Source organism: Lathamus discolor, chromosome 3 (assembly GCF_037157495.1).
Source record: "Lathamus discolor isolate bLatDis1 chromosome 3, bLatDis1.hap1, whole genome shotgun sequence".
In the NCBI taxonomy this organism is placed as follows: domain Eukaryota; kingdom Metazoa; phylum Chordata; class Aves; order Psittaciformes; family Psittacidae; genus Lathamus; species Lathamus discolor.
The window spans coordinates 106,048,862-106,073,717 of NC_088886.1; the positions used below are offsets into that span (position 1 = coordinate 106,048,862).

Sequence of the window (24,856 nt, forward strand, 5' to 3'; positions counted from 1 at the left end):
CCAGGTGGTGTTCATACAGCAACGAAAGGCAAATATAAATGCACATGTGCAGAAAGTGACTTTTTCCTTCTAACTTTTTATTTGGGCTGCTGCAGAGCATCTCTTTGGTGAGGATATCTCTGGCAGCCAGGATGCCATTGCCATGCTGGGGAAACGGGAACAAGGAGGATATTTTTGCACAGGATGAAAGGTCTGCTGTCTCCTGGGAGTGGTGACTGATGGTATGGGGGAATCTTGGTGTCCCAGTCAAGCTTGGGAGCCTCAGGGTTTGTGCTTGTTAGTGGGAAGGGGATTGGTGACATATTTCCAGTAGGAGAACTGTGAATGTTAGCACAGTGGGTTTTGCCTTCCCTGGAATAACTTACCTAACTTTAGCTGCTTGTTCAATAGACATGAGTTCAGACTGGAACAAGTGAGGAAAAAGGCTGCTAAACCAGCCTGGGCTTCTCAGGGAAAGGAGACCAAAAAAGAGCCAGGCCTGTCTTCCCTGGTGAAGCAAAAGCTGAGGATGTATATGGTTACTTTCCTCTGTATTTATAGAATATGGGATGGAGGAGAGTAATTTCAGCTGAAGGACAAGGTTTAACAGATGACAAAACATAAACAGGAGTGAGCCTGGGCTGGGAATTAAAAATAGTTTCTAACTGGCAGAAGAGGATGAGTGTGGCTGAACAGTGAATTACACTTGAGTGAGAGCTTGATCAGCCTGTTCAAGGGATTGGGTGACGTTGCCGGACGCTGTCAGGATGATGCCGCTCGGCCCCACCACGTTTCTGTGCCGCCTGCGAGCTCCAACCGCGCCTGGTCGCAGGGCGATGCTGGTGAGCCTGCAGTGAGGCAGGCCGGAGACCGCAGGCATGTTTGCTCATTAGCTTGCCAAGAAACGGAGCAGGAGTAGCACATGCACATCAGTGAAACGCTTGATGAAAACCTCTCTGAGCTTAAATCTAATGCAGCAAGGTGGGGAAGGAAATCCTGTCCACCCTGCCTGCAACAACTAGAGCAATCTAAAGGAGGATACGTCTGCCAAAGTAGCTGTTGATTTTGGCCAGTGCAGTCATTTGAAATAGCACTGAAAAGGAAGCTGGAAACTCAGGTTTTTAATCACTTAGACTTTGGTAGACAACCTCTATGCAAATCATGCCTCCAGTATCACCAGTGTTTGCAGGGGTACGTGTTCCTGGGACTGACAAGGCCTCAGGCAAAAGCCCTTCGAGCTGCTGACGTGTCACCTTGGCATCTGCATTTGAGCTTCAGCTTTTGGAGGGGCACTGTGTCGCTTTGCTTATGTGCATGGGGGCCCTCAGAGGCTTCACAGTGGTGGATGCCCCTCCTTGGGATGCTGGGGAATACACTTCAATGTGGCTAAAATGTGGGCAGCACACAAAGGGAGGAGAGGTTCTGTCTGTCAGTATATTTGATGTGGGGATTTTGCTGATAGAAATATGAGGTCCCCAAAAGTACAACTGTCAAAGAGCACTTCCCTGCTTCCAAAACATACCGAACATCCCCTCCCCAGCCCTGCAAGTCTCATAGCAGCTCAGCCTGAAGCCTAGGGGATCCAGGCCGGGTCCTGCTCCCTGCGGGAGGAGGCATCACACCCGGCTGGGGATGTTTGGTATTAGTGGGGTTCCCACCGTTTTGCTATTTTCTCAACGATTTCTGAGCGCAGAGGCTCTTCTGGAAACATTCTTGGGTTTGGTTTCTGGCTTTTTTTATGTTGTTGGTCCCCCCCCCCCCAAATTTATTTATTTATTTACTTATTTATTTATTTATTTTTTTATGTACGTTCCTTTTCAGTTTACTCTTCCCGCACCACAGCAGAGTTCAGGGAGCGGCTGGAAGCCTTCAGCAGCCTGTCTCCAAGGCTGCTGTGAACCACCCTCTGGGGTATGGCAGGGCATTGCCCTCCTCATCCTCGCGGCCCTGCCTGCCACAAATAACACCGAGAGGGGTTCGTGCCTCCCGGCCGCGGGAGCGGGGGCTGCGGGCGGGGCCGGAGCCGGCCCCGATGAGGAGGAGGGAGGAGGAAGGGGAGGTGCTGCGGCGGCGGCGGCAGCGCGGCCATCCCTGGGCGCCGCATCGCTGCGTGCGCGGAGCCGCCCGCTGCAGCCGGCAGGATGATCGCCGCCCAACTCCTGGCCTACTACTTCACGGAGCTGAAGGAGGATCAGGTCAAAAAGGTAGGCGGACCCCCGAGGGAGGGCTGCCCCCCGCACAGATCCCGGTTTTAGTTTTATTTTATATTTAATTTTTTTTTCCTGTTGGTTTTGTTACTTTGTGCCCGTAGCGACCGTGCTGGGGGAGAAAGGGGAATAAACCCTTTTTTAAGCATAGCCAGACGGCCCCCCCCAGCGCATCCCCGGAGGAGAGCGGATCGGGGGGGGGGGTCAATGTGGAGGCTGCCTGCGCGGGTGATGCACAGCGGGCCAGGCCGCGGAAACGGAGCTCTGCAAAGCGAGGCAGGAGCTGGGGGCTTTGGCACAGAGGGCGGCGGTGATGGCCTTTCGGGTCTGTAGAAGGCACCAGCGTTCCTGGAGAGGGGACTTCACCTTCTTCCCCAGGGTGCCTGTGGGCATCTGTCACTCCAACACGGGTGACGAAGGCGAAGAGCAGGCAGTTTTTGAATTATGTGTCACTGCAGGTTCTGAATTTTCAGGAAGTGGTTGTCAGTTGTGCTTAATAAGAAGTAGTATTTCTATGGGCTGCTGTTCCTTTAGCGTTAGGAGATTGCTGCTGTATGGTTGTTGTAGCTCTGTGATTTAACACTGCCACAAGGAAATGGGTGTAGAGCACAGGATAAATAAAAACATGGCAGTTAGGTCCTAGCTAAGCATATTGCAGTGCTGTAGGGCAGTGGAGAGCCTGGGGCTAGGGATGCAGGGACACAAATTGGGAAAATAATTGCAAATATCACCCAGCTCTGTCTCAGAGCCAGGATGACGTCAGGGAGCAGAGGCTTCCCCTCTGCCACCTCCGGCAGTGCTGCGTGACCCACCTAGGCACATGGCTGAGCACCTGCTGAAGGCGTCCCCAAAGTATTTTGGGGATGCCTCAGTGTCAGCGTTAGCAGGGCTGATTTGTAGTGGTCTCAGGGCTTGGCCTGGTGGGAGGAGAGCATCTCTTTCCTTTGGGCTTCTGGCTATGCCTAGGGAGACCCCAGCTGCTGTATGCGGGTGAACCCCCCCTGCCTCACTCCAGCCATGCTCATCCATGCCGACTCCTCTCTTGGATAAAACCCAAGGCAGCACCCCATATTTTCCCACATCTCCTTCTGTGGTTTAGGTCTTGTGCTTTTACGCCCAGCGGTTGTTGCGAGAAGCTGAAGGCTTTGCGCAGCCTGTAGCTTTCTGCACCTTCTGGCCCCGTGTACGTAGCTCTCCCTTTTCCCTTATATCCTTTTCCTGGAGGATTTGTAAATGCTGCTGCTGGCGCCAGGCGTGCATGCCTGGGTAAGGCCTTCTCTGTCTCTCTGTGCCTGTTATATTTAGAAACCCAGGATAAGCACAAGGGTGCGCGCTGGCTGAGGACCTGCAGAAAGGCTGTGTGGGGAAGGCACGGTGGGAGCGTGCAGGCACAGGGAAAACTGTGGTGTTCCCGGGGGTTATTTATTACAGGCTGCTTTGGCACCATGGGGCTGCTGTTGTCTGACAGCATGGGAATTGTTTGGCCAGGGAACTGTAAAGTGTTCTTATGGATCAGTCTGGTTTTGTCTGAAAAATAAAATAAAAATCCAATTGAAAAAAAAAACCACCAACAACCCAAAGCAAGCAGGCTGCTGGTTTGGGAGGATGTAAGACATCTTTTCCTGTTTATATCCTTTTGGAACGGATATTGAGCCCCCTCAGTTTTGGCTGTGCTGTAGGGAGGGTTTCTGCAGCAGTCAGAGGCTCTGCCCCATAATTCGGCCCCATAATTCAGCTGCCCTGCAGCGGCTGGGAGCCACTGGGCTCTGCTCCCTGGTTCCCTGTGGGGCTCTGTCTCAGGGTGCTGCTTGTGAGGTTTGTGCTCTATCACAGCATGTTGCTTACGGGAATACGTGCCTACATGGCTTCATTTCGGGTCCCTCCCTCTCCTCTCTGCTTCCGGAAGAGCAGCACTTTCTGCTGGTATGTGCTTGTGGCTGGGGGCTGCCGACCAAGGTGTTACCCCCTCACCACTCTGCCCCATGGGGCTCCGGGCCACAGTGGCTGCTCCTCCGCCTTGCTGGTCCATGGTAGCCATCTGCTCAGCATTCGGAGGCACAGGTGGCAGGTCACCTTGAGCATGCTGCTGTGGGTCACAGGAGGGGTGTGAATAGGCTAAAAGTACTAGTGAGGTGGATTTGGGAATGTATTTGTTACTGGGTCTCCACCAAGGCTGAACATCTTTCTTCCTTTGTGGTCCTCTTTCCTTCTTTTTTTTTTGGCGGGGGGTTCCCATTTCTGCATGGCACTGTGCTGCCTTTCTATGGTAGGAACCCTGCGGAAGGACACAGATGGGTCTGTTGATCTCAGGCTGTCAGGACACCCTGGGTCTAAGAACTAGTGCTTCCGTACTGGTTTTGCTGGGTTTCTACAGCCCCCTTAAGCCTGAGAGTAATTCTTTTCAAGTTTGCAGTTTCTGGAACATGAAGATGATCAGAGGGCTGGAGCACCTCTCCTATGGAGACAGGCTGAGAGAGATGGGCTTGTTCAGCCTGGAGAAAAGAAGGTTCTGGGGAGCGTAAAGCAGCGTCCAGTACCTAAAGGGGCCTACAAGAAATCTAGAGAGGGAATTTTTATCAAGGGCATATAGTGACAGGACAAGGGGGATGGCTTTACACTGAAAGAGGGCAGATTAGAGTAGATGTTAGGGAGGAGTTCTTTGCTGTGAAGGGTGGTGAGGCACTGGAACAGGTTGGTCAGAAAACTTATGGACGTGTTCAAGGGTGGGGCTTTGAGCAGCCTGGTCTAGGGAAAGGTGTCCCTGCCCATGGCGCGGGGGTTGGAGCTAGATGGTCTTTGTGGTCCCTCCCACCCAAACCATTCTATGTACTATGATTTTTCAAGGTCAGTTGTGGCCAGCAGGAGGAATAGGCAGGATGGATGTTTAGTGCCGAAGGTGCTGGTTGTTCATTGCATGCTGGCAGCGCTGTGACACTGCAGCCCCTGCAAGGGGGCATTTTCCAGTGAAATCATGTGTATGGGCACTTGCACATAACCCTAGTGTGCAGAAGCAAGCCAACAAATAATGCTCTGTACCATATAAATACAGGTGTAGTTTTACCTCAAGCAGGATAAATTATCCAGATGTTTTCGAAAACGTCTTTTCCCTGAACGTTTGTGATCCTTCTGTGGCATCAGCAGGAGCCTTGCTGTGACAGTGGATTTTGCACAACCCAAACTGAGGCCCTCTTTCTCTAAAAGGCTGACTCCCGTCCATGCAGCATCCCTGGTATGTGTGCCACTGGCCTGTGTGCAGGAGAGCCTTTGTAAAACTGCTTTAGAGTAACTTTTCCCAACAGGTTTATACCTGCAGTAGCTGGCCCCAGCAAAGGGATCCTCTAGGTGTTGCCTCGATTCTGTTTGTTGGGGGAACAATACTTTTTTGTTTTATTACCTGATGAGAGGAGAAGAAGAAAGTCTTGCAATTCAAGAATGATATTTAAACATCATTTAACCTTGAAAAGAACATAATGGAATGGGGTGTAAAATGTAGCAACTGGCATCAGAAAAATCCCCATAGTGGTAACCTGCCAGTTATAAAGGCTTTTTAGGAACCAATTTGATAAATTATAAGTAACCCAGCTCCAGGATGTCTAAACTACTTGTTTGAACATGCCTTGGCTCCTGATGTATCTTCCTGATGCTGAAAGGAGTATGGAGTGTGATTAACTCTGCAGAAAAATGTTTACATGGTGGAGTGTTTTCATGCAGAGGTTGTGTCAGTAAACTAGGTGCTAATGATTTCTGAAACTGTTGTGGGAGTGCTCTCTTCTTGGATACTATTGACTGTTGTCAGTGTCCAGGGAATGAAGCATGCATTTAAGGAATGGCCCTCCGCGCTGCCTGTTTCGTTATGTGCTTATAATTCTTCTCAACTTTCTGTGGAGACTGCTGCGATGGCTGGATTTTCAGACACTTATTTTCCCCACGTGCAAAAAGTATCTTCCCTATGAGACCCAGAGAAATGACTCACACATAAGGTTCGGATTATGAAATCCTATTTACAAAAAAATTTGCTCGCAGATTCTGGCTGGCTGGTTTTTTTTTTTTTTTTAAGGAGAAAAAATGAAGGGGTAAAATTTTTGGAGGGCTCCTGTAGTGGCACTCTGGGAAGATGCCGTTCCGGGGGGTGGTTGTGAAATGGCAGCTAAATAGAGCCGTGTTTTCTGCTCCTTGCCCACACAACTGCCTGACTGAAATTGCTCCTGCTCTCCGCCATTCCCAGCGAAGGGCTGGCACCCATCTCCCACGGGGCTGCAGCCATGGGAGGCTGCACGTCTGGCTGGGTGCTGCCGGCAGCTCCCATCGCTGTCCCTGCTGGCTCCTCCCACAGCTTCCCCTCGGATAAGTCTGAGATTTGCTTTCTGATCGGCTTTTATTGCAGGCAAAGCAGGGAGTTATTAAACCTCCGTCTCATAATCCAGCCTCCAGTTCCCCCCCTCCCAGTTATTTGTGGCTGTTTGCTGGGGGTTTTCCCTCGGAGGTCTGCCTGTGCTGCCAGCACAGGAGAGCAGTGCTTTTTCCCTAGCAGCTGCACTGCCAGAATGACTAACGCTTTTCCTGCCCGGGGGAAAAAATACTACTATATTTTTCTTTTTCTTTTCTTTTTTTGTTTGTTTTGGAAACTGCAACACACGGGAGAGATTTTGTTTCAAACCGAGGTTTAGTTCCCATCTCCCCCGCCTCCCCGCCCCATGAGTCTCAGCGGTAAAGATGGCCTTGATGCGATGCAACGCAATGTGGTGCGCCGTGATGCAATGCGAGGCGATGCGAGGTGATGCTCCTGGCTGCAGGGGGGTCCAGCCCAATTATGTAAGGGTGCTGATAGTGCTCATTGGTTTTTCATCCAAAATGGAAGACAGGAGAGCCCTCCCTCCTGTTTTCCCTCAGCAGCGGAGGGTCAGAGCTGTGGAGAATGGGCTTGTCTGATCTTCACTGTGCAAATGCCAAAACCTGCATTCACTACAGGGCTTTTTGTGGAGGGAAATCCCTCAGCCCTGTTTTTGAGAGGAGGATGCAGCAGTGGGGCTGGGTAGAGGGGTATTTTAGTTACACAGTGAAGTCTGTGTGAGTGATGTGTTACTGAGCTTTCACTGGGAGATTTGGGGAATCAGGCTTGTGAGCGGCGACATGGGCTGCCGAAAGCTCAGCCTTAATATGTGAGGGTTTCCCCCTTCTTCCCTCCCCACCCCCCTGACAGGGAATAACTTAGTGCTCTGACATCATGGCTTAATACACTCTGCTAATAAAGGCAATCCAGCTGTGGTCGGGTTTGCCATGGAGGAGAGACCTTCCTGCTCAGCCTGAGACCAGCCTCTGCAAATGCTGAGACAGCATCTGGGGCCTCAAGAAAGAGTGTGTCCCATCAGGTTTTTGTTCTTGGAGCAAAATGATGCCAGTGGCTGGCTGTGGTTGTCTCTGTGAGGGGGCTGTCAGCCCTTAGGGTGGTATGGGACCCAGCTGGGGATGCTGCCCTGGGGTCTTGCATTTGGCCTCTGTTGCAGAGAACCTGGACTCAGCTCTTCTGCCCTTCAGCTGTACGCCTGCACTGTCACTTCACCAGTTCATGGAGCAAGTGTATGGTATCATTTCATATTGTTGCACTGTAATTTCTCCATAGCGTCTGTTTGATGGCTGGTTTGCCCTTCCTCTGCAAGCAATGGCACTGAACACATCAGAGCTTGTGCAGCCTCTGGCTCTGGCCCCATAGTTCAGGCTTGCTGTGGTTCAGCATCAGGCTGGGTAGCTGTGCCCAGCAGCAGCTTCCATATCTTTCTCCTTTGTTTGTGTAAATGCTTGGTCACTGTAGGAGGGCATCTGACTCACGGAGAGGCACTGTCTTTGGTACAGACCTTGAGTACATGTGGCAGAAGTACTTTCTGCATGAGCAATTAAATTTGCACTGGTTTTATGGTCAGTTTAGGGTTTAATTACATTTTGATTGTCTGCATTTCCTTTGAAAATGACATGATTCATTGTTTTCTGTCTCAAAGTCCTCAGTATATGGAGTACTTGCATGTATACGTTTCACATGTCATGTTTTATTGTGGCATTGGCCCTGCAAGACACAATGCCAATGGAGAGATTGGATGAGTTGCTCTCAATGCTTCCAGAGCAGCAAAGGAGACACAGGCAGCCTTGGCACAGAGATGGCCTGGGGTTTAAAATGAGGTAGCTTTTCCAGTTTTGCTGAGGATAGAAAGCATGGGAGGGTTTTATTTTCTTGGTCCTGCTAAGCTGCAAACGAAAGTGATCCCAAAGGTGTGGCTTGGATCTGAGCTGTTTTCAGAACCGAATTTCCAAGGCAGATAATGAAAGGAGGCAAGAACAGACTGGCAGCTGAAGTGAAAGGGGTGGGACATGTGCATTTAGCAAGAACCCCCCAAGGCCAAGCTGTATTTTTGAAGCATCAAAGCATCTCTCAATCTTCCTGATGCTGAAGATGGGTGTAATGTTATAGAAGGCAGTATCGTTGGAAAACTGGAGCGGCCTCCTTTTCCAGTGAGGTGAAGCAAGTTCCTGTTTTGGGAAGCCACAAGGGAGAAGTCAACAACTTTTAATTTGATGTTTTGTCTTGAGGAGGAAGCCGCTACCTGCTAACAGCCAAGTTCTGTCTCTTCTCACTCTCTGGCTGTGATAGCTTTGGATATCAGTGGATATCCCTGTCAGTGGGATAGGGAAAGTGGTCTGGTACACAGAAATTATTTTGCAGCCTAGGACATAGCCCTGAAGCTGCTGTGACAAGTCCTTCACAATGAAAAGCTTTAAATACAAGGCACCTCTGTGAACTACTGTGACACCCACATCACTCCAGCTGGGACAAGGTGCCAAAAGAGGGATTTTTAGCTTCAGCTGTTCAGCTCATGGGCAGTCAGGAGATCTGGGAAGTGGTATGAGGGCTGGAGATTGTGGTATGAGGCTGCGGGTGAATGTGTTTATGTGGAAAAGAGGAGGCAGAGTGATATGGGCTGGGTCTCGCCTTGGGAAAACAGGAGGATGGGGTGGACTTCAGCTCACATGTGTCCTAGCACTTGCACATTTTCCTGATTTTTGAGTCAAAAAGACAAGGCATGAAGTGTGGCTGTGTTGTCAGCCTGGCCAGGGCTTGATGGCCAAGCTGGGGCTATATGCTCTTCTTGCAGTTAAAGAGATATAGCCCCCCATGGGCACTTCAGGGCAGTCTTTCACTCTGTGGTGGTTTTGTTTGTTTGTTTGTTTTCCCCAGATTGACAAATACCTTTACGCCATGCGACTCTCTGATGAAACGCTGATAGATGTTATGGCTCGCTTCAGGAGAGAGATGAAGAATGGCCTCTCCAGAGATTTTAACCCAACAGCTGCAGTCAAGATGCTTCCTACATTTGTGAGGTCCATTCCTGATGGTTCAGGTAAGGAGCTGAGTATTTGTTTTGTGTATTAAAGATAGTGTGCTTCATGGGAAACCTGTTAGAAATACACCAATACTGCCAAGAACAAGAGCAATTTACTTTCTGCCAAGCCCTGGCACCTCCTCAAAGGCAGCCTCCCTTCTGTGTGCAGGTCAGTTCCCACAGATGCTGGAGGATTTTGTGAATTCAGTGTCAAACCCATTTTGGTGCCAATGGAAGAGCCCTTCCTATTAATCAGTCTACTAACAGTCCGTATTATTTATGCTGAAATTTGTCTGCCATCTGTCAATACTTCACATAGGAAGATGTTTGATTTATGCAGTTCATACTCATGTGACCTAAAGTCTTGACAAATACAGTGGCTTTTAGTCATTTGGTTTTTGACTCAACATCTCTTCTTATTTTTTCCCCAGTGGAAAAAATACTGTTGTACGCTGAATTTGAGTTTCCTGGCATTTGTTTTGCTTTTTGTAGCTACCTTTTGCAACGGTCTAAGGGGAAAACTTGCAGAACTCAAGGAGGTGCAGTGTGTCGCTCAGAAGCTGCTGCTCTGGTGTACTGAGCTGTTTCCATTGAGACGTAGGACTTATTTTTTCATGCTCACTCTACCTGATAAAAGTGGCACAAAGAGCTATCAGAAATCGAAAAGATGCTGTATTGGTATTTGAGACCAAGATTGTCCCCATTACTTATTTTAGTGCTTTTAAAAAAACCCAAACAAACAAACCAAACAGCCCCCCCAACAACTATATATAGGGTATATAAATATATTTATTAACAGTATATAATAGTGTTTATTATTTAGTGGTAACACTAGATTTCCTTCTCATGTAGCATGCATTGGTAACTAGTTTGGTGCCTAACACAAATTAAGTCCCTGTGTGCAGAAATTGCACAATTGCAACAACTGTATAATACGATTACCTGTTTTGAGGCTTTTTCTGAGTTAAAATCAAGAATTTGTTGGGTGAAAGAACAGGAAGCCTGGTGCTTTGTGTTATTTGGTGTTGTCCGGCAGGAGAAATCATTGATAGTTCTGCTTCACTGTTGCTTTCTGCCACCTTAAGCTTTTTAGTTGAAATGTTAATACCCTCTTAAAAAAAAACAAAACCAAAAAAACAAAAACAAAACCAAAAAACCAAAGGAAGAACACACTTGAATCCTGTGTTTCCCTTAATTTAGCACTGCTGGTTGTTATGTTGAAATGTTGTGTTGAAATTTGGAGCCTGTTGAGAAAGCCAGAAGCTGCCACACACAGCTGGGTCATGGGCAGGCTTGCTCTAAGGGTTTGCAGGTGTGAGGTGACTTGAGGGTTTTTGCGTAGAATCCCAGTGTTTTTACCAACTCTGAAATCCCCATATTTTCCTTCATATGTATTTTGAGTTGAGCTGAGTATAGACCTGTCTCCAGTACCCTCGTCTGTCAAGGCACTGCAGGTTAGCAAATCTGGGCTGCTTGCAGAGAGCCAAATATCTTTGCCAATTGCTCCATGGCACAAACTGGAGAGACTTCAAGATGCAGTATGGCACAGAGGGAAAAGGGGAGAGGTGTGAGAGATTGCTTAGTGCTGCTGGGGCTGAATATGAGCCAGAGCGGTGGGTAGCCCCCGTTGAGTGTAAGCATGTCTGTATGTCAAGGCATTAATATCAGATCATGTATTGCACACCTACTTAAAAAAGCAACCTCGTGTATTGTGTACAGGGTGCTCAGTTCTTGATCCTGTGCCCATTTGGCTCCTGATGGCCCCTCCAGGACTATGGGCAGCGAATGTTGCAGCATGGATTAGACCTCGGCAGTGCTTTGCCCCAAACAATTTCTGTGTAACATGATAGTAATCTGTATGCACAGGTTGTGAGTGTCTATTTGGATAGCTCTTAGAAATGCAGGCAAAACCATTTAATTATTTCCCAGAAAGGGCATGTTCTGATCCCAGGTATGAGCAATATTTGCTGTGGGTACGTGTCATGGTATTTCTTTCCCTGACTCACCTCCACGTGCCTGCCATGTCTGGCTCAGCCATCACATAGATGAAGCCAGGGCAGATGCAGAGTCCTGTTCCCTCTTCCTCCTAAAGTCTCTGGGGGGCCCTCATGGATATATCCATATTGCTGTGCCCAAAGTGTGGGGTTGGCTCCCGCCTGATGGCAGCTTCTGCCTTCAACTGTTCCTCTGTAAAAGACAGGCTGAAAGCCTGCCCTCTTCTCTGGCCTGTCTCTGATTACTGCCTTGTAAGCTCTTTCCTCTGAGTCTGATTACTATTATGAGAGCTGACTATTCAGAAAAATACTGTTGTTTATTTTCAGATCAGTGCTTGTGTACTTTATTAACAAGGAGCTTTTGAGTGATAATTTTGGAGACTCTGGAGATGTTGGTGTTAGCAGGGCTTTTTGCTTCATTCAGAGTTGCTTAATTTACAAAAGGCACAAGGTTTTTTGTCCAGAGCGCTCAGAATAGTATTTCAAACTAATTCAGAATGCTTTCGAAGGATGTTCCTGAATAGATTTACAGCAGGTTTGATTGCACCTTGGTGTTACAAAGCATAGATTAAATGCTGCTACATGGGTTTAATTCCTGAAGTACACTGAAAGAAAGCTACTACTTTGCATATGAAAGCTTTACACTCTCCTTCAGAGTTCTTTTTTCTTTTTAACTGAAAAGGTTAATAATTCTTAATAAATTTTACCTTGTGATAAGCTTGATGGTGCTGGAAATCAAACGTGCTAATTTGTTAATTTACTGCCAGGGAAGATACTTCTATATGAAGTGCAGTATTTACTTGAGGTATGTACTAAGGTGTAAGGGCCATCTGGTCCAGTGTTGATTTTTCCATTATTTATTGGAGGTAATGGCTTGCATTGAACAAATGATACTCATATGATAAAGCTTATTTGGCTTAATGAGACACTTGTAAATGTTTGACTTCTAGTCTTGTTGCGGTGAAAGGGGTTACGAGTTACTGAATTTATTATGCTGAACCCAATAAATGGAACTAGGCCTACAGTTTGAATATGTTCATGTTTTAAATGACATTTTTACTGGAGCAAAGTGATCTTTAAAGCCAAGCTGTTCAAAACCAGGTAGGGAAGTGCTGCAAGATCTGTATTTCTGCAAGTTGAGTCTGCCCATGTCTTAAACAGCAAGAAGGAAAAGTTGCATTGCAATGCAGTAAAATCAGGAGGATTATTAGGAGTTGTGGGCTTCCACTGTCATATTGCTATGTTTTTCTTTATGTAGCTTGTTGTCATTGTTGTTTCTCGCATTACAGTGTTCCATTTCTGTATTACACTGCAACCCTGGAAAAGCATATGAGCTTTTGCTGTGTCTTTGCCTCTCTTAGGCTGTTTCTGATAGAGCTCCTGCCCTGAGGGATGCCTCATCCAGCTCATCAATGTTGCTGAGCTTGATGGGGCTCCTGAAAGTGCATGGTGTGATGAAGAGGAAGGAGCAGCTGACTAAATCAGACTTTAGAAGTGTTGATCTGAGATTTAGCAGAGTAATCTCAGAGGCAAATCTGGGTCTAGGCCTCCTTGTGGGTAAATTGCATACATGATATTTTAGTGACAGCACCAGGTCAGGAGGCTCTGAGAGCAGGATCGCAGTTTGAGGTAACACATCATAAGGTACTGTCTTCCCAACTGCTAGAAGTCTTTCCACACTGAGTGTAAGTAGAAGTGGAAAAACAGTGATGTTGGGAATGACCTTCCGAAAGTCCTAGTTCAAATTCATAAGGCAGAATGAAAAGAGGCCAAATTGCTCCACAGGATGGGTCTGGCAATATGCATCAGGGTGCAGGATAGGGGAGGCAGCTGATCCTGTCATGGCATGGGGCACTTCTGACACTGCAGAAAAGTACAGATTGATGAGGAAACCAAGATGAGAAAGTACCATGTTCTTCTGCTTCACTGCCCTTTGAGCAGCCTCAGGGAGCCTGGGGTTGCCATGTACAGACATAAATGCTCGCAAAGAGCCTTGGTGATTAACCTGGACACACACTCCTGTGTGACAAGTTGTGCACACTGCTTCCCCAAATATTATCTTTTCACAGACTTTAATGATCGCTGTGTTTGCTCCCTCTTTGATAAGGTGAGATAGTACAAGCAGTTCAGTCAAATATGTTTGCCTTGCTCTCCAATGCATGCTGAAGGTGTCATTCCTCATGTAGCCTGGCCATGCGTCTGTGTTGCCTGAGGTTTGTGGAGGTGGTAGGGTAGTGGATTTGGCTTCAGACCTTTGAAATCCAGATCCCTCTCTGCCACAGATGGAGGTATCCTAACTCTTTCCCTGGTTTCTGGGGAGGTATTTAGGAGCTCTGTGCAAGGGATCACAACTCCTGCAGCAGTACGGGGATACCCTGTACTTATTCAAACTGTTTCTCTGACTTCTGTTATCTTGACTGCAGTTTGCCGTGAATCTCAGCTTCCTGGTGTGAATTAAGTGGTTCCTGCTTTAACTACATCTGTAATTTGTTGATTTTAGAGCAGTGCACAATCCAGCCCCCATTCACTGTTATTTGCCAAAATGACACACGTTTGTTTACAGCAAAAGATTGCTCATTAGTGGTCTGGCATCCCTTCGTTTTACTGTCTCTGTTTTCAACATCTTTTAGGCTTTCTTTGCCCTGGCAGGCTTCATCATGAGATCTGGATACGGACAGTCCACTGTTAGTCCCTTCTAGAGAAGGACTTTCTACAGGGGCATACAGTGACAGGGCAAGGGTGGGTAGTTTTAAACTGGAAGAGAGTAGATTTAGATTAGGAAGAAATTCTTTACTAAGAGGGTGGTGAAACACTGGCACAGGCTGTCTAGAGAAGTTGTGGATGCCCCATCCCAGACTGTGTTCAAGGCCAGGCTGGATGGGGCTTTGAGCAACCTGGTCTAGTGAAAAGTGTTCCTGCCCATGATGGGGAGGTTGAAACTAAATGAACTTTAAGGTCCCTTACAACCCAAACTAGTCTATGATTCTATGAAACCCTCATTACAGTTGTCTGCACCAATTTCATGTTAAATTGTAGGGAATCAGGTTGATGCATCATGTAGACGCCCTGCAGCTAGAACTTCCTCTTTGTGGGCACTGGACATTTGCCTGTGCGTTATATTTAACCAAGCTTGAAGTTTCCCAGATTTGTGTTGCATGCAGATTTTAATCACTTGTGTCTTGTTTTCCATATAGAGAAAGGAGATTTCATTGCACTGGATCTTGGTGGTTCTTATTTCCGAATTCTGCGGGTGAAGGTGTCACATGAAAAAAAGCAAACAGTACAAATGGAAAGTGAAATTTATAATACACCTGAAGATATCATGCACGGCAGTGGAACACGGGTAAGCACCTCTTCCTTAGGATGTCTCTAAAGATTAGCTGCTTTCACACTGCCATTTTAGAAAAACACCACCAGAATGACCATAGCATCTTAACAGTTGCACCTAGAGCATGCACAGACTTGACTACAGTTGTCAATACTGAAAATAAATAAGCAGTAGTTTGTGTAATAGAGCATGCATGGGTTTTGCAAATCTGTCATCGTATGGGAGATTTTGGGCTGAGTTAGGGAAAAAATGGCCTAGAAATAAAACCTCTGACTTTACTATAAGAATCAATTTCCACAGGTAGGAAAGGAGAGCAGGAAAGCAGTTTAGTCTTTGTAAGCAACAAGCATGAGCAACTCTGCAACTGTAATGTTAGATGAGGGATAGAAATACCAATGACAGCCACATATCTGTCTTGGCAGTCTGAGCAACTCGGCATTCATGAAAAGTACAGATAGATAAGAAAAGTTACAGGAAGCTGATAGAATGTTTTGGCACAACTTCAACTTATTTTTTGCTGAATAAATGGTAGGGTTTTTTTTTAGTCTCCCATGTTCCAAGGCAAATGTTTGGATCCATTTACTTGAATTAATAGAAGGTTCTTTAGAAGGATTTACTTTCTCTTGATGATCAGAAAATGGATTACAATGAATATTTTACTGACAGGTTTGTCTCTGTGTTTTGTAAAACAAAATAAGTTGTTTTCAGCATTGAAAACCATAAAGTTTTTTACACTTTTTACTAGAATGGGGTGCTGTTTCGGAGTATGAGATCTGCAGAAAATTTATAGCTCATTTCTAAAGGATAAATGAAAGAGGAAAAAAAAGAAAAATTGTGCAAAAGAGCATTTCTATCCTTAATATGTTTTCTGTAGAAACCTTTGTAACTTTAATATGTGTAATAACTGCTGCTGCATTCCTATGCAACAGTGAGTGTAAGATGGCAATCGCGGCTTGTAAGTAGCACTGGTACAAGGATTGTTGTCATATCTGAACCACAGCAATAAGTACCTATCTCGTAAAGACTTTTCATAACATTACTACTTTGCCTTCTGGACAAAAGGTTGTGCAATGGCTTTTCCACAAAATGGTGTTGGAGGGGAGCTGAGCTGCCTGTTGCTGGTGGAGACAGAGAAGTCAGGAGGCAGGTTTGGAGAGGGGGTTGCTCGTCTATCGAGGGATTTTGGGAGCTGGAGAGGCAGGCAGCAGGGCTACCCACGTATCTGGGGGCAAGTGTCTGTCCAGGGAGAAAAGGCAGGTTGACTTAAGGTGAGACTTGATGGAGACACGATAAAGATGATAAGGAGAAGCCAGGAAAGGAGACATCAGGTCTTCTTTCTTTCTGTGGCTTTGTCATGTTTATGTTCCATCCGGTTCTAAGTTATCTCATGACGATATCCAACCATGACTAAAACACTTGCTGTGAGAGTTTACAGGGAAGCCTGGTGGATGCCCAGGAGGTACACAGGCAGGCGATGATTTGATGCTTACGACTGATGCGTACAGTTGAGGTTCTCTGAAATCTCTGAGCCAGATTAGTGGAACACTTGGACTGAACTGCCCACACTGGGTAGGTTACTAATATGTTTTCTGCAAGCTGTGTCATTAACTTCAGTGAGTAACTGAGTAGTCTTAAAGCGTAAGACATAATCAGCTTACTGAAGGGATTGCGATTTATGGCTTCACGCCTCACTAGCATGGTTCATTTTGGTATTTTCTACTCCACTGCATTCAAACTTCTATTTCTGCCCATCTGTCAGGAATGGGCTGAGACCTTTGCCAGTTGGAGACAGTTCCCTGTAAAATCAAGGGCAAAACTCTCACTGACTTCAGCAGTGCAATAGCAGGTCTAAAATTTGTAAGAAGCCTGTGTTCTGTGTCAACTCAGCAAATGGGAGCGTGCCTGAGGCTTGATTTTGCTGTTGCTTTTTGTGTTTTGCTACCACTGGAGGTAGGTTATGGATTTGTGGCTATTCTCCTGATCCAAAGATGTGTTTTCCTTGCTCCTTAAATCTTCCCCTTTCGGGGACTTGAGCTCAGATCTTCAGTTGCTTGCCAAAGTCTGCTGGCTGCCAGTCAAATGCATCCTTATGGAGATTTCTTGGAGCCCAACCTGAGCAGGTAGCTTTGTGACCAGAGGAAGTAATGAAGCTTTATATCGTATTGCTCAGCCATCTCATGGTTGTATTGCTTCAGGTCTGCAAAGGTGTAAAATATGACTGGCCCTTTCCTCTTGGCTCTGGTGTTAGCTCTGTCTCCGACATTTGATAAAATATTAACCTCACACTGCTCCCTTCTACACACCTGTGGGTGGATGGGAATTTGGATTTTTCATCAATCTGCCTGCCCTACTTTAATGAAATACGCAGGAACTTTTTGTCTCTAGTGTCCTGTTGGAGTTGTTTGGCATCTGTGAGGTTTGGATGTTAATATGGCACGGGCACATACCATGCTTCCTGGAATCTCCTTATGAAAAATCTTACAGCTGTCAGTGGTAGCCAAATTAATAAATGCCCCTTTCTTGTTTTCATTTTTTTGTACATTTTCTCCTTTTGAGCAGTGCCTTCCCTCTGTGCTTTTACTAAAAACAGTAGCCCAGCCAGACCATGCATTACTGACTACACACTGCTACTGTAGAAAGTGGCTAATAGTTAACTGCCTGTGCAGGCTGTGGCATGGGTTATGTTCACGTGCCCCACTGCCAGCCCAGAGCCCTGATGACTGACGGTGCATTGCTTGCAGCAAGCATGCACACTAACTCATGGAGGCGAGCTTCAGCAGGTCGCGCTGGGACTGTGAACACCAGCAGGTGCATGGACTTTCCAGACTGCTATGGGAATGCCCAGGGATCTTCTGCAGATGGGCTTAAAAAGCAGGTCCCATCTCTTCCGTATGCAGTCGTGGTTCATCGCACAAGAGTGATTTTTGTAACATCCACTGTAAATATTTCAGTTTCTTGCTCCCTGAATTCCTGAGGGGTTTGAGGTTGGCCCCTGGTTGTTGTTTGTAGTCTTGAGAGGAGCTGAAAGTTTAGTAGGATTTAGTATTTAGCAAAGTACTTTCAGATGGAAAGCATAATAAAACATATACTCCTGTTATTTTTGTGTTCCTCCTGGAGAAGTTGTTGTATTTTGTTACTTAACTATAGTTCTTTTCATAGCTCCTTTACCCCTCTCCCTCATCTGGACAGCTAAAAATAGTCTTACATTATTTTCCCATGCTGTTTTGCTGTGTGTGCTCAGAAAAATGTCCATGTTTTGCCCCGGACAAGGGGAAACTACTCCATTTATGCGGAATCAAATCTTGCCTCATTTTAGGAATGGCTTTACTTGTAACATTACACACATCACTTCTTGACCTGCTTTGAATGGCAAAATATTCCTCTCCATTTTTTGGAATTGTTGCAGCATGTCTAATGCTTTCCTGTATCTCTGAGACTGTAAATTGTTCCTAATAAAGCTACGCAGGCTCATTGTAACCCATAGATACCTTATTGTACTCCTTCCCAGTTCTCCCCAGTCTTCTGGGCATTTTACCTAGCCTCATCCCACCAGTGCTGTAGAGAGGGTTGTGTCGTTTTTGTTTGTTGTTTTGGGGGTTCTTTTTCAGGGAGTTAAAATGAGACGCACAGTTATCTTTTGGGGCAAGCAGTGACTTGTTAGCAGTTTGACATCCATTTGTGGTATGTGTCAGTTCAAAGCATGTCTGGCATTTTTGTACTCGTAGATACAAATGTGTATTTTCATTGCTTCAGTTGCTAAGGCTCGATTGCAGCTTTGAGTGTTGCGATCTACCTGAGCGTCTTTTCAAAGACCTCGATGTGAGAGACATCCCTTGCCTTCGTGTCCACGCGCTCCCTGGCATGCCTGGCTCCTGGCCTGCCTGGCAGGGACACATAGTGCTGTTGTCACAGGGTGCGTCTGGGTGGGAATTGGCACCCGTGAGCTTGCTGCAGGCTGCCTGTGTAATTAGCATTTTAAAAAATGCAGAAAATGCTCCCATTTCGGGTTCTTTCTCAGAACATGTAGAATACTCACACAAATCCCCTGGGCTTCCTTTTTGTTTCTTTGTTGTGTGCTTTAGGAATAGCTTTGAGAGGTGATGTCCTTTTGCGTGGCTCCTGCAAAGTGCTGGGTTCTCCGATCTCAGCAATGCTTGAATGAAGCAGATGTAATCTCTGCATTACTGTAAAAGTGCTCAACCTCCTGTGGGACTGGATCCCAAACGTTCTTTTGAGGTGCTCCTTCCTCTTATTGAAAGGTTAAAAGAACAGTTCTGTTCTCATAAAATGTCAGACAGAAGGTTTATGGCGGGCTCAAGAGCCACATGCCTCTTGTTTCAGGAAAAGCATTTTTATGTGGGTATAAAAGATGCCATGCAGGATTAGGTGCATAAAAGGACAATGTATTTCACAATTTATTAATTATTAAGGTGTTAATATACACTGCCCGAGAGTATTTTCATAGCTATGACGTTTATCTATCTTTGAGGATTTGGAGCAGCTATTTTCACTTTTCCCTTCACCCATTATGATTTTCATATGCAGTTCAAAATATATTCTCCCTGAAACTGTATGTCTAAGCGTGGTGGTTTTGGACTTTTCTTACAGCTTTTTGATCATGTTGCTGAATGCCTGGGCGACTTCATGGAGAAACAACAAATCAAAGACAAGAAATTACCGGTTGGGTTTACGTTTTCTTTCCCCTGTCGACAATCCAAGCTAGATGAGGTAAGAAGATTTCACAGTTTTCTTAATATACAGAAGAGCTACTGTGTTACTAAAACACTGCTATGAAAGCAGTATCCCAGACAGGTCTCATTTTCAGGATAAATGAGTGTTACATTTCACTGTTAGACTTCATGTTTGTGTTTACATTTCTGTCAAAGAGCTGGTTAACAGATGATGAAGAGGCATCTGATGTTTTGTCTTGCCTCTGTGTGAGCTCCTCAGTATTATGGTTTACCATGTAAACGCCACAGCAGTTTTTTCCTGCCTCCTGTGCAGCCTTTTTCGCTCCTCCATGGGGTGAAACTGGGAAGGACCCAGCCCAGCAGTGTTTGCTGAGAGTTTGCTGAACTTCACAAGTGCACTGGGGAGGCCACCTGGAAGCAATGTGCTTTAAAAAAGAGTGGAAATAACTAGTGGTGTATGAAGTGACTGATGGGATACCCATTGCAAGGATGCTATGGTATTTTCCTTCTTTGCTCATTGTATCACAAATGACTCAGCAGCCTCCTGGTACAGCATTGCTATGGCAACGGTGTAGCAAATTAATGCAGGAAAGTTAAATCCACACAAAAAGTGAAGAGGTTATACTGTTAAAACACGACCTGCTTTTCTAGCTTGCAGGTCTCTAGGTTAGCCTGGTGCAACAGCTCCCCAGATGTTGGTGCTGAGGAGAGCCAGGTGAGGCATGATTTTTATTACATTTCTTATTTCTTGAGCTATGCTGAGCTGAAACCAAGGGTGCTTGCTAAGTCAGGGTCTGAACGCAGTTAGGAACAGAGCACTGCCTTTTTGTGCATCAGTTCAGGAAAGATGAGTTGATTTTGGTGCAGCTCTCCAGTCTGTCCATGGTGCATGGTAGGGCTCAGGCTATTGACCGCAGCAGAGTCATACTGTGGATGTGGTTGTGAAGTTGAGTCGCCCTTGAGAAAATTTGTTTAGCTGCATGATGAAAGTTGCCTGTTCGCAGGCTGGTTTGCTCAAGCCAGCTGGGATGAAATCATGCTTGTCTGTGGCAGGGGCAGGTAGGTAGCGTGTGGGATGGCTTGGGGATACCTGTAGAGACTTGGAGATGAGCCATAGCAGAGTGGAGGAAGATAGTAACAGTAAGACAGTAAGAATCTCAATTTAAAAAAAAAAGAGAAAAAAAAGTCAAACAAAAAAGGAAACTCTTTCTGAGAGTTTTTAAGATATTTTTGACATTTGAAAATGCATTTTTCTGGACCCTCTAAGCCAGATCTTTTCCTGAATTGCTGCTTCTGTGAGGCTGTGCTTGCCCAAGTGCTGTTTTCTTGTGCTTGTTGAGCAGGAGGAGGCAGGGTGGTCCCTGTTTTCTCCAAGGGTGACAAGATGGCACTGCATGGTTGCGTCTTGTTCAACCCTGCTGCTCTCCAAGGGCTCCTTCCTGCTGCCAAAGTCTTGCTGGTGAAGCAAAACATCCTTCCAGCACAGCAGCTGATCATGCTGAAAGGAGCTGCTCTTTGCCAGTGTGGTTTGACCAGTTTCCTGAATGATAAAACTTACATGGAACAAGGGGCCCTTTTGGTCATTAAAGCTGTGCCCTCAGACTGGGCTTTGCCCACGGTTTGCCTGTGCAGCGTCATGGAGCTAGGTTTCAAAATAATGCTAAATAATGCAGCACAGTGGCAACACGTGCGCAGACTGAGTTTGTGGTTTAGTGGTAGGACAAATACCTCCTGGCCTGAAAAGAGCTGCCCTGACCCTTCTGTCCCCTGTTGGGAAGGGGAATGTGCGCAAGATGCGTGATTGATTTTTAAGCTGACATATGGGCAAATGTGCACCTGGACAATGGCTTCTTGTGCCTGTAGGCTTCAGCTTTTCTGGTTCTTAGCTTCTTGGACTCCTGTTGCGATAGATGTGAATTTTGTGATGGGTGTGAATAGCTGAGCTGATTTGAGTTGTCTTTCCTGTTAACTACTGTCAGTGCTTTTTTTTTTTCTTTTATTATTATTTGCTCATATACCAAATGCTCTGAATCAGCCAGGCATTATCTAAAAAGAAAAATTCAGATGCAGTCGTTACCTTGGGGCACATGCAGACTCTGTATGATAGTTTACAGACAAGGAATTCAATGCCAGGATTCCCTTTTTGATCCATGCTGTAAGTGGGGGCCATGCATTGCTACCTTTCCAGTATTTCCATTTGCCATTTCCATTTGATCTCACAGTGAAACAAACCTGGACAGCTGGGACTTCAGGCAGCAAATTTGCAGCAGTCTGATCTTTGCTGCAGCCGAGTCCTGGACATACAAACATCACATCCTTTCAGTTAGTCCCATGCAGTCAGCCTTTTTGAAAGCAGACGATTTCCATGGCCTGAAAGGATTACATGGTTTTCCGAGAAAAACTGTCAAGGAACAACAAGGATAAGAGTGGCTGAAAATACAAAATGCAAACAGGCCATTTTCTAGCAAGGGAGAGGAAAACAGTTTCCTAACTTAGAGTTTACTGTAAAGAGAATCAAAGACCATCAAGTGTCGCAGGTTGAGTTGCTAGGTCATATAAGAAAAGAGACCTGAAGGTGTATTTGAAGTATAAAATCTTGTTTTTAAGGGAAAAAAAATCAATTTGTGTCTTATGGTGGCATCCTGTTGAATATTGCCCTCTTGTTTTATCAGGGTATTCTGATAACCTGGACAAAGCGCTTCAAAGCAAGTGGAGTGGAGGGAGCAGATGTTGTGAGGCTGCTTAACAGAGCCATCAAGAAACGTGGGGTAAATTGTACTTTATGCTTTTTAGTTCTGTATCACAGTAAACTGAAGTTTTTGTCCTTCACATCGGTGACTTGAGCCTGTGATCTGAGTGATGGAGTAGCTCTGCTTTCTTGCATGAAGATACGTGGTTTTGCTGTTTGTTGGGAGCATGAAGTGATGTCAGAGTTACTATGTGGAAGCTGTGATTTTTCCTCATAGCACAAAACTGAGGCACTGTGTAGTGGTTTGTCGCTGGCAACCTTCCACGATTTTATCACTCTCCAAAAAACGGTGAAAGTGCTGTGTGTCAGTGCCACAGCTTTTCAGTGATACCAGCACGTCCCATTCCTGCGAAACTGCATCTCATGGTCTGCGTTCAGTTGTGTTGTGCAACTGCTTGGTTGGGAGCAGCAGAGGAGCAGAGTGAAAGGGAAGGGGAATTTCAGGCTCAGTGAGCTGCATTGCTCCCTGCAGTTTCTTGCTGCTGATTTTATAGAGGGTGAAGGTGACCCGGCTGCTGATTTAAACAAAAAGGCACTGAGTGTGAGATGGAATTAATTTGGGTTTGCATAATGCTTGCAGCCAGGTGATATGTTGATTCTTCAGCATCCAAATTCATCAGACACTGGGCAGTATTTGCTCTATTTGGGTGGTTGTGGACTCTTAAGCAAACCTGAGTTTTACTGTCACTGGACAACATTACTACAGTCAGTTACTATCATCAGACTTGGTATCAGGAAGAAAAATGCACTGAAGAAGCTGGAAAGGAATGAGTGAATGTCATTTGGATAGCTTATTTAATTGCATTATTTGCTTGTATTTTTGTGTCAAAATCTTCACTTGAATTAAACTCCTAAATGTTTTAAGTGAATACTATGAGAAATACGTAACTTGAGAATATTTTCTAGATTGATTCCTCCAACAACTGAATCGTATTATTCCATGATGTTTAACTGCAGAGTTTCTCCCTCCCTCATGTATAGCCGGTTTCTTTTCTGCCTAAGGGTGCTTATATGAGGGCTTTGCTCTCTAAAATTACGCTGCTGCTCTTTTATTGTTTGCTTGGTGCATTAGTCTGCCGTCATTGTCTTCTTGGGTATGTGGGACAGGAAACTGGCAGGTGGAGCAGATGATATTTAAAAAGATGAGCTGAGGTATTCAGACAAACTGTCTTCTGTTCCTTGTGAAATTAGCTGATACAAGCAAACCAGTGATAAACCAAGCACTGTTTTTCAGAGAAGCCATTTGGTCCAAGTAACATTTTGTTCCTCCCTCAGGACTACGATGCAGATATCATGGCTGTTGTGAATGACACTGTTGGGACTATGATGACCTGTGGTTTTGATGACCAGCGTTGCGAAGTTGGCTTAATCATTGGTAACGCACATTGCTTCTGCAGCATGCATGTGGCTTTTCTCTCTTTGCGTGGCCTGTTTGTTTATCACTTTCTGATGTCCTTTCCCTAGGCACTGGGACCAATGCCTGTTACATGGAGGAGATGAGGCACATTGACTTAGTGGAGGGGGATGAAGGCAGAATGTGCATTAACACAGAATGGGGGGCCTTTGGAGATGATGGCTCGCTAGAAGACATCAGGACTGAGTTTGATCGAGAGATTGACCGTGGATCCCTTAATCCTGGGAAGCAGCTGTGAGTGAGACAGTAATTTGTGAGCTTAGTTTCTTTTGTTTTCCATTCCATGGTCCCTCTTCCACTTGTGTTATGAATTCAGCAGTTCAAGAAAGTTCAGCTTTTATGGTGAAGCAAACAGCAGGCTGGGTTGGGCAGTGTGATGGCACAGCTGGGCTCTGCCTCCCAGTGTTGCCCGGGGACGGGTGGGTGACTGCTGCTATCCTCTCTCACAGGTTTGAGAAGATGGTAAGTGGGCTCTACATGGGCGAGCTGGTAAGGCTCATCCTGGTGAAGATGGCCAAGGAGGGGCTGCTCTTTGAGGGGAGAATCACCCCTGAGCTTCTCACCAAAGGGAAGTTTGAGACAAAGCACGTTTCTGCCATAGAAAAGTAAGTACCTAACCCTTTTCACCCCCTGGGTTTCATAGTGACTCTGAATGTTAATTTTCCAGTATCTCTTTTTACTTCGTGAGGAGATGTGTTGCACTAGGGTGGCTGCCATCCTTCAGCACAGGTGCAGAGCTGGCATGTGGGGACCCCCAGCAGACAGTCTGTGCCCTCCTCCCTAAGATACAAGCCCTTTTCTCCCTTTTTCTATGCTGGGAGGAACTGTGAAAGCCAATCAGTCTGTGCAGCTACAGGGTATGCTCTGTGCTACCTCTCATCCGCTCACAAAAACTCAGAAGTTTGTACCCTGCAGTTAAACACAGGGGTGAATTGGCTTAGTGCCTCTGAGCAAATACTTGTGCTGCTCCTTGCTGTATCCACGCAATCACTGGGCAGTAAGAAAACAAGTGTGACAAGGCAGAGCATTCAGTCTCATAGGCAGTGCCGGGTGCTACATGGCGACCTCTGAGCTATGCGCCAGTTGGTTTCTTATGGTGTCATCACCCCTTTGGTGAGTACTTA

The 24,856-nt window shown here is 46.0% G+C and overlaps 1 protein-coding gene across 1 annotated transcript in view; it reads left to right on the plus strand.

Annotated features, from left to right (window-relative positions):
• The first annotated feature begins 2,021 nt into the window (after positions 1 to 2,021).
• The window catches only part of HK1 (hexokinase 1), a 39,714-nt gene continuing 16,879 nt past the window's right edge, over positions 2,022 to 24,856 (plus strand). The window contains exons 1-8 of the mRNA XM_065670992.1: positions 2,022 to 2,183; positions 9,412 to 9,574; positions 14,745 to 14,893; positions 19,487 to 19,606; positions 22,242 to 22,337; positions 23,594 to 23,693; positions 23,783 to 23,966; positions 24,182 to 24,337. Of these exons, the coding sequence (XP_065527064.1) occupies positions 2,121 to 2,183; positions 9,412 to 9,574; positions 14,745 to 14,893; positions 19,487 to 19,606; positions 22,242 to 22,337; positions 23,594 to 23,693; positions 23,783 to 23,966; positions 24,182 to 24,337 (1,031 nt within the window). The 5' untranslated portion in view covers positions 2,022 to 2,120. The remainder of the gene's footprint in view (positions 2,184 to 9,411; positions 9,575 to 14,744; positions 14,894 to 19,486; positions 19,607 to 22,241; positions 22,338 to 23,593; positions 23,694 to 23,782; positions 23,967 to 24,181; positions 24,338 to 24,856) is intronic.